This window comes from Sorex araneus, chromosome 2, assembly GCF_027595985.1.
Source record: "Sorex araneus isolate mSorAra2 chromosome 2, mSorAra2.pri, whole genome shotgun sequence".
Taxonomy (NCBI): Eukaryota; Metazoa; Chordata; class Mammalia; order Eulipotyphla; family Soricidae; genus Sorex; species Sorex araneus.
The window spans coordinates 294928732-294943178 of record NC_073303.1 but is presented as its reverse complement, the minus strand read 5'-3'; the positions used below and the strand labels follow the sequence as shown (position 1 = coordinate 294943178).

General features: G+C 50.9%; 1 protein-coding gene across 1 annotated transcript in view; it reads right to left on the bottom strand.

Moving 5' to 3' along the window:
* The window catches only part of LAMP3 (lysosomal associated membrane protein 3), a 30374-nt gene extending 21719 nt beyond the window's left edge, over window positions 1-8655 (bottom strand). Inside the window, exons 1-3 of the mRNA XM_012931546.2 lie at window positions 8607-8655; window positions 4469-4926; window positions 2829-2957 (exon numbers count right to left, since the gene is read on the bottom strand). Of these exons, the coding sequence (XP_012787000.2) occupies window positions 2829-2957; window positions 4469-4926; window positions 8607-8655 (636 nt within the window). The remainder of the gene's footprint in view (window positions 1-2828; window positions 2958-4468; window positions 4927-8606) is intronic.
* Between the last annotated feature and the right edge of the window lie 5792 nt (window positions 8656-14447).

Sequence of the window (14447 nt, the reverse complement as noted above, 5' to 3'; positions counted from 1 at the left end):
CACGATGAATCAGGCCCTGAGCTAAAGCACGAATATCTGTGCTTGTGTCATGGATCACTTGGATCGAGGGACTTTCTAAACATTCTTGATGCTGGCACAGTCTAAGCTCAGTTGTCCCAGGACAGAGCCCGGGTTCTCCCCTGAGGGTTTCTGTGCGAGGTTTGGGCAGCACTGGCCTCACTGGGAAGGCTCCGGAGGGTTCTGGAACTCTTGCACTGTGCGAGGAATCATCAGTTCATCATTTCATCCACATCTGTTATCCAAATCACGCGAATGTGATTTAGGTGAGTGTTGTTAACTATTATTTCATTAATTCTCTAATGACCAGACTTGCAGCTACAAAAAGTAATTTGTGCTCAGATTCCCACTTTGCCTTTGGTGTTATACAACACTCTGGCTTCTCTTCCCTTTGGAGAGTTTGTTATGTTTTTAAAAAGTTTTTGTGACTTGATTGTCTTTGTTCGTTTATTTGTTGGTTTGGGGGCCACACCAGGCAGTGCTCGGGGTTTATTCCTGGTTCTGTGCTCCGGGGTCACTCCTGATGGGGCTCAGAGGACTGCATGGGGTACCAGGGATCGAATCTGGGTAGGCCTTGTGCAAGGCGAGCGCCCTACCCACTGTACTATCCAGTCCCTTGCTTGTATTTCGAGCCCATATTCTCTCTTGAACATGAATTCTGCAGTTTGTTTCCCTTCACATCTTCTAACTAAGTTTCTTTTAGTAAAAAATAATTTTCTTCATTAAAAACAAACAAGAAAAAACCATAGTTTTACAATGAATCTTTAAAAGCAAGAACAATGTAAATCCCTACTTTTAAAAATGAAAGCTCTTCTCCAACTTGCCCTATCATGTTAATTCTCTTCCCTTTAAGGTTTTAAGTTCTCAGTCTCTCGGGAGGTTAGAGCACTGGTTTGTAATGTGCTGTTTTGTTTATTTTTTCCAGAAAGACAATCCCCGGGCAAAACGAGAGGCCTTGCTTAATTTTTACAAGCGCAGTCACTGGCATCATCCTTTTCAGAGAACAAGCATCCAGTGATGTCCCAGAGCACCTCTGCCTTCCCAGAATCCCTCCGCGTGGCCCAGGTGACCATTTTGGGTTTTGTTTTATTGTTGTTTGGGGGTCACAGCTGGAGGTGCTGGGGCTTACTCTTGGCTCTACACTCGGGTTTCACTCCTGGCAGTGCTCAGGGAGTAGTACAGGGTGCTGGGGATTGAACCCAGGTTGGCTGCCTGCAAGGAAAGCACCTCACCTGCTGTTCAGTCTCCCTGACCCTTCACATAACTGTTTCGGAAACAGGACTTCATTCATCAACCTCTGTCTGAAGTCTGAAGAAATTGATCCCATTCCCGGGAATATACACAATTTTGGTACCAAAAGCAAACTCCCGACTCCTCTCCCTTCAGAGGAAATGTGTCTGTGAGGAGGGCAGAGCTCTGTGTTCAAAGGACATTAACAAAAACAGCAGCAACAACAGCCCCCCTGTACTGAATGCGGTAATGAAGCAAGCCCTGTGCTAGATGGTTTACAGACACCATCTCACATCCACCCAAAGGTCCTGCCTGGGAAATATAATAATCCCATTTAACAAATAAGGAAACAGTTCCCAACAGATGGGCCTGGAGCTTCTACAGCCAGTGAATAGTCAGGCCGAGAGTCAACAACGGACTTGTCTTGCCCAGGGTCTGTGTCATTCTTCTCCAACATCTGTCCACCAAGAGCTTCTAGATCCAGGGGCCACATTTGACAAGGGATGCAAGAGGCCCACACTTAGTTCCAGATGGAAGTTTCCTCTGAGTTCTCCCTCCCCGGCTCTTACTCTGTGTATTTGAAAGACTCTTTGGGAACAAGCAGAGGGAAAAAACCTCTCTCTCTCTCTCTCTTGTGTGTGTGTGTGTGTGTGTGTGTGTGTGTGTGTGTGTGTGTGTTTTGAGAGACACATTTGGCTGTGCCCAGGCTTAACACTCAGAAATCACTCCTGGCGATGCTTGAGGGACCATATGGGATGCTGGGGATTGAATCTAGGCCGGCTGTGTGCAAGGCAAGCACCTTACCCACTGTACTATTGCTCCAGCCCCCGAATCTCTCTCTTTAGGGTGGGCAACACTTGCTCTTCTATGTCAGGGCCATCTTAGTCCCTGGATTCAGACACCTTTTATCCAGGTAGGGACCCCAATCTTCGCATTCTCCCCCATTCTTTTCACATATGCTTTCCCCACTTGTCAAATGATAAAATGAAAGTCTGGACTGATTAACTGTCACAAGGAGAACAAGGAGCAACGGTCCAAATGACCATTGAGACTCTTTGCCCTCATGTCCCCGTTTTTTTTCACAGGATTGTCTGCCCCAGGCCGGGAGAGGGTCTGGAAAACCCAGCACTTGACAAGTTCCTGCATTTTAGCCTGCTGAGGTTGGAAAGAACCCAGGGTGACATTTCACCCCGACCATAAATAGCCATGTTTGTCTGGTACCTACTGGGAATTTCTCTGGGGTTTCTCATCTGTGCCATTTCCTTCTCTAGATGGTTTGTGGCTAATGGCCCAAGACTGAGTCTTTCCCGAGAGGCCTCGAAACCCCTGTTGGACTGCCTGGAGGAGGCAACAGGGGGAGAAAGCAAACACAAGCAGTGGGCACTTCTCTCCTCTTCCTCCTCCTGTTCCTCTTTCTTATCAGAAACTATCTCAAAAGGCTCTGAGATCTGTTTGTCTTGGAACTTGAACCGAAGTGTGGATTGCACCAGAGTGTTGTTGGTGGTGGCGGCGGTGGAGTGTGTGTGTGGAGGAGAACACAGTATGAACACCAGATGATGCAGAGGTTGCTTATGCCTCACCTTGGTAAATGTGAGATTCACAAAGCCCCCGGGGAAATTCAGAAGCAGGTTGGATTTCCGGAAGCCACAGATCCCAGAGACTTGGGTTGTGTTGGGGTCGATGCTGAAGTAACTCTTGGGTGAAAAAACCTAAATTAAATGAAAGAGATGGACTCAGTGAGATCTAGAAGAAAACTCAAGCTGGGAAACCAGAAAGCCAGGCCTCCAGGTGACCAGAAAGCCAGGCCTCCAGGTTAGTGGGGGTCACCTGAGAATTTCCAAGTCCTTGGGCTGGAGCTCTCATTTCTGGACTATTACGGTCAAATGTTCAACAAATTTTCTTGAAAAGTTTTTTCCCACAAAGAGGACTTCCTTGCTATGTGCTAATTCATGGCACATGGATAGGATATCTGTGGATTCACAGATGAAATGTGTGTTTAATTTTTAAGTTAACCATATTGATAGGTCCCATAGGAAAAGTTTTTCTAAGACATTTCTGCTCCAAGTGAAAACCTGAATGTGGACGCTATTTAAAATTATAATCAGTGTCCCAAAATGGAATGTATTATTTTTAAGGTGATTCTTTAAGTAAATCGAAATTGGGGCTGGAGCGATAGCACAGCGGGTAGGGCATTTGCCTTGCACGTGGCCGACCCGGGTTCGATTCCCAGCATCCCATACGGTCCCCCAGCACCACCAGGAATAATTCCTGAGTGCAGAGCCAGGAGTAACCCCTGTGCACTGTTGGGTGTGACTCAAAAAGCAAAAAAAAAAAAAGTAAATAGAAATCGCTTGGCCAGATATGGGTCTCCGTGGTTTAGTGTATATGCCTCACATACTGAGTTCCATTTCTGGTGCCCAAACCGCAAATACTAACCAATAAAACAACAACAGCAACTTCCAAATATCTAACCTTCACTCCACGCCCCCTCCAGTCTACTTCTTAATTTATATTTTTTGTTTGTTTGCATTTTGGTGGACATACAGTGGTTCTCAGGGGGCTCTGTGCTCAGGGATCACTCTTTTGGGGCTCAGGGGACCATGTATGGTGCCAGGTATCAAATTCAGGTCAGCCACATGCAACAAGCATCTAGAAGCAAGAGTTGCTCATAGTCATTGATTTCATTAACACACTGACACCAGCCCTACCTCCCAGCATGAGCCACCAATAGCACGCACCGACATCAACATGTTCAGTTAAACATCACAGAATTGGGGAACTGTTAATTTTTAGGCAAACAACACTCAATTTTTTTTCTGGGGGTGGGGCATTTCATGTGGTGCTCAGGGCTTACTTACTCCTGGCTCAGTGCTCAGGGATTTCTCCAGGTAAGGCTTCGGAGACCATATGCAATGATTGGGATTGAACTCAGGTTGGCCGTGGGCAAGCAAGTGCCCTATCTATGTACTCTCTCTGACCTTCCACTCAAAGTTTTCTTTCTTTTTTTTTTTTTGCTGGGGGGGTGCACACCTGACTGTGTTCAGGTGTGAGTTCTGGCTCTGTGCTCAGGAGTCTCTCGTGGTGGGGCTGGAGGACCATCTGTGACGTGAGGGATGGAACCCATGTTGGCTGCATGCGAGGCACCCCTCTATCTTCCTGCTTTCCACTTTCCACTCACACTTTTGGAAGGAAGCATCCGAGGCCCGTGGCCCCGACTCACCGTGTCCAGCTCTTGGACCATCAGCTCCAGCCCCATCTCCGCCTTGATACAGAGCCTGCTTCCATTGAAGACTTGGTACGTTCCTGTCTTGGTTGTGGACGGCTGAGGGGCCATGGTGGGCCCGGGAGCTGAGCTCGTCGGGGGGGCGGGGCGGGTGGCACCGTGTGTGGTGGCGGTGGGCCTGGCAGGCCCCTCACTGGCTGTGCCGGTGTGTGGGGATGTGAATACAGTGGCCGGCAGGGCCGTGCCACGGCTGGATTGCGTGTGTGTCCCGGTGGTGTGGCCGGGAGTTGAAGCACTGGAGACAGGCGTGTGGGCTGACGGGGTGGTGGTGGGCGGCCTGGCCCCACTGGACGTGGCCGGGCCCAGCGTGGCTGCCGTGATGGGAGCAGCTGCGTGTGTGGTGCTGGCGGCGGGTGGTGTGTCAGGCCCCGAGGTGGAGGCGGGGCCGTGGTTCTCTGTGCTGGGGGGTGGTGTGCGGGGGGTCGTTGCCGGCAGCGCTGCTTCTGCCGCTGCTGGGGCTTGTCCCCCCGGGTTCCCAGAGGGAGCGCTTGCGGCCACCGCGTGAGAGGTGACAGGAGCAGCTGTTCTCTGAGTCGCTTGCCCTTGCCCGGCGGCTTGCCTGACAGAGGGTTTTGCTCTGACCTGTCCCGAGGAAGTGAGTGTTGGTGGGTGGGGGTCTGGGGCTTCTGGTAACCAAGTCGCTCTTATTTTATTTCCATAATGCACAATTCCTGCAAATTGGAGGGGGGAAAAGGTGTCAAAGGCTATTTACTGACACGACAAGATTCATCCCCTGCTCCCATTGTAATGCTTTTCTCTTCTCTTCTGTTTGATTTGGGGCCATCCCTGGCCGTGCTCGGGACTTACTCCTGGCTCTGACTTAGGGATCGTTTCTGGCAGGGTTTGGGAGGACCATATCTGGTGCTGAGGAGGCCTCAATACTGCCAGGTGTGGCCCCCAAGACTAAAATACCAAAAAGAAAAAAAAAAGGAGAAGTTTCTGCTAGTTCCTCCCTTAACTTTTTGCATGGCCCAGACTTTCTAAACTAAAGAAGAAAATAATTCAGCAGCCACTGAGGGCTACCTCAGGTGCCCTTCAGAACTCGTGTTCTGGCTTAAGCATCAGCAACTCAGCCTTCCCGGTCTTCCTGACATCAAATGCCCCCACCCCTGCCACTCCTCCTCTCTCGCCTCCCTTGAAATAATTTCAACTTGTAGTTTCATAGGGGGGATTGGAGTGATGGCACAGCGGGTAGGGCGTTTGCCTTGCACGCAGCCGACCTGGGTTCGATTCCTCCGCCCCTCCCGGAGAGCCTGGCAAGCTACCGAGAGTATCCCGCTTGCACGGCAGAGCCTGACAAGCTACCGTGGCGTATTCGATATGCCAAAAACAGTAACAACAAGTGTCACAAGGAGACGTTACTGGTGCCCGCTCGAGCAAATCGATGAACAACAGGAAGACAGTGCTATAGTGCTATACAGTTTCAGAGGGGGTTGTATTCTACAAGGAGACAGTGCATAGCAATAAGAGTAGAAGCCCTGACCTTATGTTTATTTCTTGAGAATTGCCTTAGTGTCCTTCCCTCTAGATCAAAACTAAACTTCAGAGTGGGGACCCCTGTGTGCTTCACTCCAGGTACCTCTGTGTGGAATGTGTCCGGTGGAGGTGGGCTGACAACGGCGAGGATGCTAGTTTGGTCAAGTGGGTTGAAGAGAAGTGCTCACGACCCATTGGATAAGATTCAGTGTGTGTCATTGTTGTGGGTTCTCTCCTGTGTCACCTCTCAGGGGCTCAGTCCTCTGATTCTTTGTCTCAGTAGTTTGATCCTCCCTTCCCTCCTCCTTCCAGACGCATCACAGACCAGGGAAGCAGAGAAAGCCCAGATGATGCTCACGGGCACGCTGGGTGACAGGGCTCCCTGCGATGCTGAGTTCATTGTATTTACCTTAGGACACTCACGGGACCTGGAGCTGAGCTGCCTAAAAACATGGCAGACTGCAAAGGAGATGGCGCTATGCTGGGACTGACGGTCTCGAGATTCGTATCTAATCAAATCACTCAGCAATCCTTTTATTGGCTCCTGTTCTTATGTAGCACATTTCTAAGTGGCTATTTCTCTCATAACAATAGTCAAATTTCAGAAAATGACACTTCCTAGGAGACAGTTCTCACACCAAGGGTTCTCTTTTCCCAACTCCTCTCAAAAACCTGCTGAGGAGAGCATCTTGATTCAATTTTCAGACAAGAAAACACTGCCTTACGCAGCTTCAACTGAGTACAGGGCAAGTGAAATTTGAAGGTGATTATTTTTCTTGTTTTTAGTTTGTGTCTTTTGGGGGACCACAGCCAGTGGTGCTGAGGGGGTTATTCTTGGCAATGCCTAAGGGACCATATGGACTGCTGGGGAGTGATCCCAGGTTGGCCGCATGCAAGACTAGAGTCTGTAATTCTCTTAGCAAGAAGCCTAACAAGCAATTCCATTGCTGTCTCCAATGGAATGACGACTTGGCGATCCTACGCAGTAGCACGGAAGCCAGACTCCCAAGCAGAGCACAGCGCAGCTGAGGAACACAGAAGGCAGACCTGAGTCCGCCTCACCGCCTGGTCTGGAAACTGAGGCACCATCTCATGCTGCCCACACTTACGTCACCTCTGAGAAGCTGCAGCTCATAGGCCGGGCCATGGAGGCATCTCCTCCCCGCTTGCCTTGGTGGTCATTGTGCCGCCATTGCCTTTGGCATTCCTGGGCCTCCAGCCATCTGCTGGCCACTGGACAAGTACTCACACGTGGGCAGGTGCTGGGACCCAGCACGGACCGACACCTTCGACTCTTTCACTAGCTCGTGTGCTAAACAGAACAAAGATGTCTCCCTTGTCCTCTAAAGAACGTGAACCTGAGTTCTGAAAGCGTGGCCCAAGGAGACAGCTTGAAGGAAGGCTCAGTTCTGACCCTTGGATCAATTTTCATAACAATTCACTTGGCCATCAAATGTCCCTGAGCCCCCAGCTGAGCAGGTAGCAGGGAACATGATGTAGGCAGAGAATGTTCCCTCCTGAGCTCCACTCGGTGCTTCTAGATGGAACTGTGACCTGAGCAGTAGACCTGCCCACAGCACAGGAGAGGATTCAGGGGCTTGGGGAGAAAAGTCGAGCTGGGGGCATCACATCATCACAGTGAACTGTTCCCTACACTCAGATTTCAGCTTGAAAAAAAAAAAAAGGCATATACCTTTCTGCAATTGCACAATTGGCTGGTCCCTAGCTGACTGCTTGCTCTCTATAGACTATACGGAGAGCCGTTCCTTCCGAGAGGAAGGGGAGCAGGACCTGCTGTGCTCTCTCCTGAGGATTTGGTGACAGCCCCCATTCCTAAGAGCTGGCTGAAGTCTCTGGCTCTAAAAACCAAACCTGGGCTGGAGTGATAGCACAGCAGGTAGGGCATTTGCCTTGCCCGCGGCTGACCCAAGTTCAATCTCCAGCACCCCATACGGTCCTCTGTGCATCACCAGGAGTAATTCCTGAGGGCAGAGCCAGGAGTAACCCCTGTGATTCGCCAGGTGTGACCCCCCAAAAAAGAAAAACATAAAGATAAACCTAAAACTAACACTTATTTCTACAGTTCTCCCTGTGAAGGTACCACAAATACCCCTTTGGGGGCCAAGGACAGCGTTACACTCTCCTGGGGTGGATACTTGCCCTGTAAAACACACAGAAAACAACCTGGTGCCAGCAAGAGCCTGGGAAAGCAATGAAACGTGCCCACACCTGTGTGTCAGGTAACCAGAGGGTCACGTGCTCCTGCACAGAGCCGGGAAGAGTGAGGGAAGCTTCTAATGTGCAGTCTTTGCCTTTGCTGGCACCACTGTCACTGTCATCCCGTTGCTCATCGATTTGTTCGAGCGGGCACCAGTAACGTCTCTCATTGAGAGACTTATTGTTACTGTTTTTGGCATATCCAATACAGACAGGTAGCTTGCCAGGCTCTGCTGCGTGGGCTCGATACTCTCAGTAGCTTGCCGGGCTCTCCGAGAGGGGCAGAGGGGCAGAAAGAACTCGGGTGGGCCGCCACAACCCATTTAAATAGAAAAGGCCCCGGTAAGGAGGGTGGAAACGGGAAACCGAGTGTATCACTCACCTGCCAGGGACAGGAAGAGCAGCAACACGACGGAGAGGTGCCGCAGCATGACGGCTGAGCCCGGGGAAGCACCGCGGCTGCTCCCCAGCCTTGCCCAGCGATGGAGTGTGGGGCCTGAAGGCCGCGGCGGCAGCGTAAGGCCACTGCAGAGCAGGCAACGCCACCCAGGAGGAGCCAATCCTGCCCCTCACTCGCGGGTGGCCCAGAAACCCAAATGACTGGCAGCCCGGCCGGCCGGAGCTGGCGGCTCTTCTGAGTGGGCTGCTGGTGGGGGTGGGGAAACCACAAGTGGCTCTTGGGCGAAAGGAGGCGCTTTCATTTCTGCCTTGAGTGTTGGCGAGGGCAGGGCGGGGCTGGAGGACGGTCCAGGGCAGGCTGCGGAGATGGTTTCTCCAGGAGAGGTGCAGGATGATCGGCGGCACCAGCTTCTCTCTCAGCCCCCCGGGCCCCACTTTCTACCCAGATCTTGAGTGCATGAAAACAAGAAATGGGGTCTGGAGAGAGGGGACAGGGGTTTCGGTGCATGTGTTGTGCATGGCTGACCCTGGTTTGATTCCCAGCACCCCATGGGGCAGTGGGGGCCCCTGAGCACCACCAGGGTGGCCCTGGTGGCCCCAGCTCTATCGGCATTGCATCCCTGGGCTCTGGCATTGAACTGCTGGCCCACGTTGACTGAAGATTTCCGGAAGTGACAACTCCCCCACCCCAACCCACCCCCACCAAATCCTTTGAACAGCACATGGGAATCCCCCTCCCAGAGGAAGGAAAACAAAGAAAAGAGCGTTCTTATTGAAGTACTATTGGATCGTGACATTATGGAAGCAGAAACTCTTGACATCCAGGAGACAGCTCTGGGAGCCCCAAACCTCAGTGGCCAGAGCACGCTCTGACTCTGGTGCATTCTCACTGTATCACTGTACCCCTGTCATCCTGTTGTTCATTGATTTGCTCAAGCGGATGCCAGTAACATCTCCATTCGTCCTAGCCCTGAGATTTTAGCAGCCTCTCTTTACTCATCCTTCAAAATGGTGCCACATTGGAGGCTCTTTCAGGGTCAGGGGAATGAGAGCCATCATTGTTACTGTTTTGGGCATATCGAATATGCCACGGGGAGCTTGCCAGGCTCTGCCATGCGGGCAAGATACTCTCGGTAGCTTGCCGGGTTCTCTGGGAGGGAGAACTAGACAATAAGAGGTTGCTCCGGGACTTTATTTTATAGTCTCTGGATCTTGGCCATTGATGGGATTACACAGGGTTGGGGGTGGGGGGCAGTTTGTGGGTGTGACTGCCTAGCTACTGGAAAATGGGGGATCTGGGTGGAAGAGGCCCAGTCCCGACCCAAGCAGTCTTGGAGATCTCAGCCCCGGGTCCCACACACGTGGGTTCCTCTGCCAGTTCCTTCATGTGTGAGGCTCATTTGAGTGGAGAGTGGCCTTGAGCATAGCTGTGGCTGGGTTCCAGAGGTCTTCAGCTGCCGGGGCTCTGCTCAGGGTGGGGAGGGAAACTCAACCTGCCCCTCTCCAAGGGGCCCCGGTGAAGACAGCCTGGCGCAGGGTCAGGAGACATGCATTCTCAACAAAAACACTGGTTGCTCCTGGCCAGCTCACCCCAAAGCAAATTTCTTAGAACATAAAAGCTGTTCAAGGGCCTGGAGGTAAAGCACGAAGGCTTCAAGCACCTGTCTTCTAAGCACACAGCCAAGAGTTCAACTCAGATTAAAGACAAAAAGAGTTATCAGCGAGGCTACAGATGGACAGAATGCTTGTTCCTTCCAGGTTCACACACTGAGATGGCTTATCCCAAACCTCAGCAACATGTTGAAATCTGAGGTCCTCTAGTGGGCAGCGGTGGTAGTACAGAGATGGCGGTTTCCAGAGATCCTAGGAAGTTTGAGCCTTGAGTGGAGTAAAGCAAGTGACTGACTCTCTGTTAAGGCTCCCTCGACTCTGACTACTCTGAGGCTCAGCCTTCTAAAAACCAAGCATTGCCATCAGGAGGATGTGCATAACCTTGAGACAACTAATAACTCCGTTGTCGTATATCTGATGAACGCAAATGACAAGCCAGGACACCTGTGACATCTCTCATTAAGTCTCCCCCAGAACTTTGTTGCTTCTGGTATAATAAATGTGGAAGGACATTAAGTATCTATTTATTTTGGGGACTGTGAAAACTTCCTAAATTTCTGGTGCAGATGAACTATGTGGGAAAAGGAGAGCAGGCGTGAAGAGGACCTATTTGGAAGATATCGTCTTTGTTTTGGTTTCGGGACCACACCTGGCAGTGCTCAGGGCTTACTCCTGGCTCTGCACTCAGGGATCTCTCCTGGCTGTGCTCACGTGTGGTGCTGGGATTGAACCCAGGTCAGCTGCATGCAAGGCCAGCACACTGCCTGCTGTACTATGTTCCAGTTGCAAGGGAAGCATTTTTAGCTTAAAAAAAAAAATACAGTTTGGAGGCTGTTTACCTGATGGTTCTGGATTCTTTTCCAATTGCTCGAATGGAAAGATGACATGAATTTTACTCATTCAAGAGTCCATTTTCTTCCTTTATTAACAATTTTTCATTATATATCATTCCAGCCACAGAGAGTCTCTTGCCCTCACGCCTGACTGTCTTCCCCGGGGCCCCTTGGAGGGGATGGGCTCCAGCTTCCCTCCCCATCCCGAGCAGAGCTCCTGGCAGCCAAAGACCACTGGAACCTAGCCACAGCCATGCTTGAGGCCCCTCTCCACACGTTCGGACAGGCCTCACGCATAAAGGTATTGGCAGAGGAACCCAGGTGTGTGTAACCCCATCAACGGCCAACATCCAGAGACTTGAAAGCGAGCTCTCAGAAGCGCGCGATATCTTGTAGCCTACTTCTCCCTCTGGGAGAAACTGGCAAGTTTCTGAGAGTTTCCTGCCCACATGGGACAGCCTTGCAAGCTTCCCATGGTGTATTCATATGCAAAATCCAGTAACAAGCTGGATTCCATTCCCCTGACCCTGAAAGAGCCTCCAGTGCAATGACATCGATGACATCGTTCGAAGGGCCGAGTCGAGAGAGACTTCTAAGATCTCAGGGAAAGGACGAATGGAGAGGTTACTGAGCCCGCTCAAGAAATTGATGATTAATGGGATTTCGTGATCGTTATTGTGATTAACAATTTTTAAAAATTAAAAAAATTTTAAACTTTTTAATTGAATCACTGTGAGATAGATCCTTCCAACGCTGTTCATGTTTAGACCTCAGTCACACAGCATCCAACACCCAGCCCTCCACCAGTGTGCATTTCCCAGCAGCAGTGTTCCTATCCCTTGTTTTTTTTTAAATTTGATTATTATTTTTATTGACATTTAAAAAATTTATTTATTTTTTAATTAGTGAGTCACCGTGAGAGTACAGTTACAGATTTACACATTTTCATGCTGTTTCCCTCATATAATGTTCGAGAGCCCATCCCTCCACCAGTGCCCATTCTCCACCACCAATGAACCCAGTACCCCTCCACCCCCCAATCCCATCTCCCCCCCACCCCACCCTGCCTCTGTGGCAGGGTATTCCCTTTTGATCTCTCTATCTCCAATTGGGTGTTGTGGTTTGCAATAGGGGTATTGAGTGGCGATTGTGTTCAGTCTCTAGTCTACTTTCAGCGCGCATCTCCCTTTCCGCACGGGATCTCTAACCACATTTTACTTGGTGTTCCCTTCTCTATCTGGGCTGCCTTTCCCACAGCATGTGAGGCCAGCTTCCGAGCCATGGAGCAATCCTCCTGGTACTCTTGGGTATAAGTCTCCCATTCTGTTACTTTATATAATCCTGGTATTATATACAACTATTCTTGGGTGTTAGTCTCCTACTCTGTTACTTTATATTCCACAGATGAGTGCAATTTTTCTATGTCTGTCCCTCTCTTTCTGACTCATTTTACTTAGCATACTTTCCATGTTGACCCACTTATATGCAAAGTTCATCACTTCATCTTTTCTAACAGCTGCATAGTACTCCATTGTGTAGATGTACCAAAGTTTCTTTAACTAGTCATCTGTTCTTGGGCACTCAGGTTTTTTCTAGATTCTGGCTATTGTGAACCAGTGCTGCGATGAACATAGAAGTGCAGACCCCATCCCTTGTTTTTAAGGCATCTCGAGTCTTCACAACAATGCCCTGAGCAGCAAGAGTTTTCAGGGGCCCTGGGGAAAGGGGCCCAGGGTCTGCTGGGAGCAACTTTGTTCCTAGCAAGGACCTAGGAGAATTATCCCAATTCCTGGCCCTCCATGCCAGCCCACGGTGATTCACTGATGGGCATTTTCCCAGGGGACACCCAGAAGCAGAACAGAAGTGAGGGCAAGGGCAGGGCAGGGGAGATGACACAAGACACCCGGGGGTGGGGGGCAGCCCTGGGGACAGCAGCTACAGAGACTGGAACTGAAATGGCTCCTCTGGCCAACCTATGACGTGAGATTCCAGGGGCGACCCCCCACCCCCCATGACTTCCCGAGACTTGGGTGCTCCCTGCCGCGTGAGCCCTGTCACGCGTGGCTGTTTCCACCGAGGCAGAGAAGGGCTGAGGATGGAGGGGGCTCTGGACTGTGCGTCTCAGACAGCAACTGGCAGGTGGGTCAGGATCCCGGGCCGGTTTCCAGAGGCGAGTAGAATCCTGGACTGATTCTTCCGGCTTTAGTTCCTGTCCCAGGTAAAGTGTGTAGTGATTGATGAGGTCATCGAGGCCACCAAAGACGTGTGAGGAGCAGCGTGCACTGGAGAGGACGGGACACTCGCCCGGTCAGGGCCGAGGGCCACAGACGGGACCGGACACTCACCCAGTTCAGGCCCAGGGTCACAGATGGGACTGAGCAGGGGGCTCCTCCTTTCTCCAGGTCTGGTGGCCATGTCCAACGCTACTGCTTCGGTCCAGGCCTCTGTCCTCTCAGAGACCCCATCCTACCACGCTCACCAGTCCAGAGGGGTCTTAGGCAGGTGCCCTGAGAGAGGCCACACCCGTGCCAGAGCTGCTGGGCTGAAGATGGCTTCAGAGTGATTCGATTACAACATCTCAGCCACTTCCCCCCTTCTTCTCTCACCCTCCCCTTCCCTCCTTCTCCTCCTTTTCCTTCTCCTCTTTCTCTTACCCTCCCTCTGTCTCCTTCTCCTCCTTTCTTTCCTCCTCTTGCTCCTCCTCCTGGGGTAATCCTGCTCCAGACAGGCCTGGTCTGATTCAGCGGGAAGTCTCAGGCTGGGTCGAGTGCAGGTGAGGATTAAGACACTATGCACATCGACACAGTGGAATACTATGCAGCTGTTAAAAAAGGAAGTCTGAAATTCGCCTCTAAATGGATGGACATCGAGAATATCATGATGGGTGAAATACGGCAGAAGGAGAGGGAGAAGTATAGAATGATTGCATTCACTTGTAGCAGACTAATAGCCATGGCCAGGGCGAAGGGGTAGGAATCAACCGCAAGTGTGTGGGGAGCAAAAGGTAGGTAAGGTAGAGAAGGGATCAGTATGACAATAATACCTGGAAATGATCATGCCGGACAAAAACTGAGTATTAAAAGTAGGTAAAGGGGGGGATGATGGGAGAGAAACGGGCCACTGGTGCTGGGAAATGTACACTGGTGGAGGGATGGGTGTTGGAATACTGTATGACTGAAGCCTAATCTTGGACAGCTTTTTTTAAACTTTATTTTTTTTAAAATTCTGGGGTCACACCTGGAGATGCTCAGGGGCTACTCCTGGCTCTGCACTCAGGAATTACTCCGGCAGAGTTCAGGGGACCATATGGGAAACTCAGGATCGAACCCGGGTTGGCTTCATGGAAGGCAAACACCCTCCCTGCTGTGTCCCCCTGGACA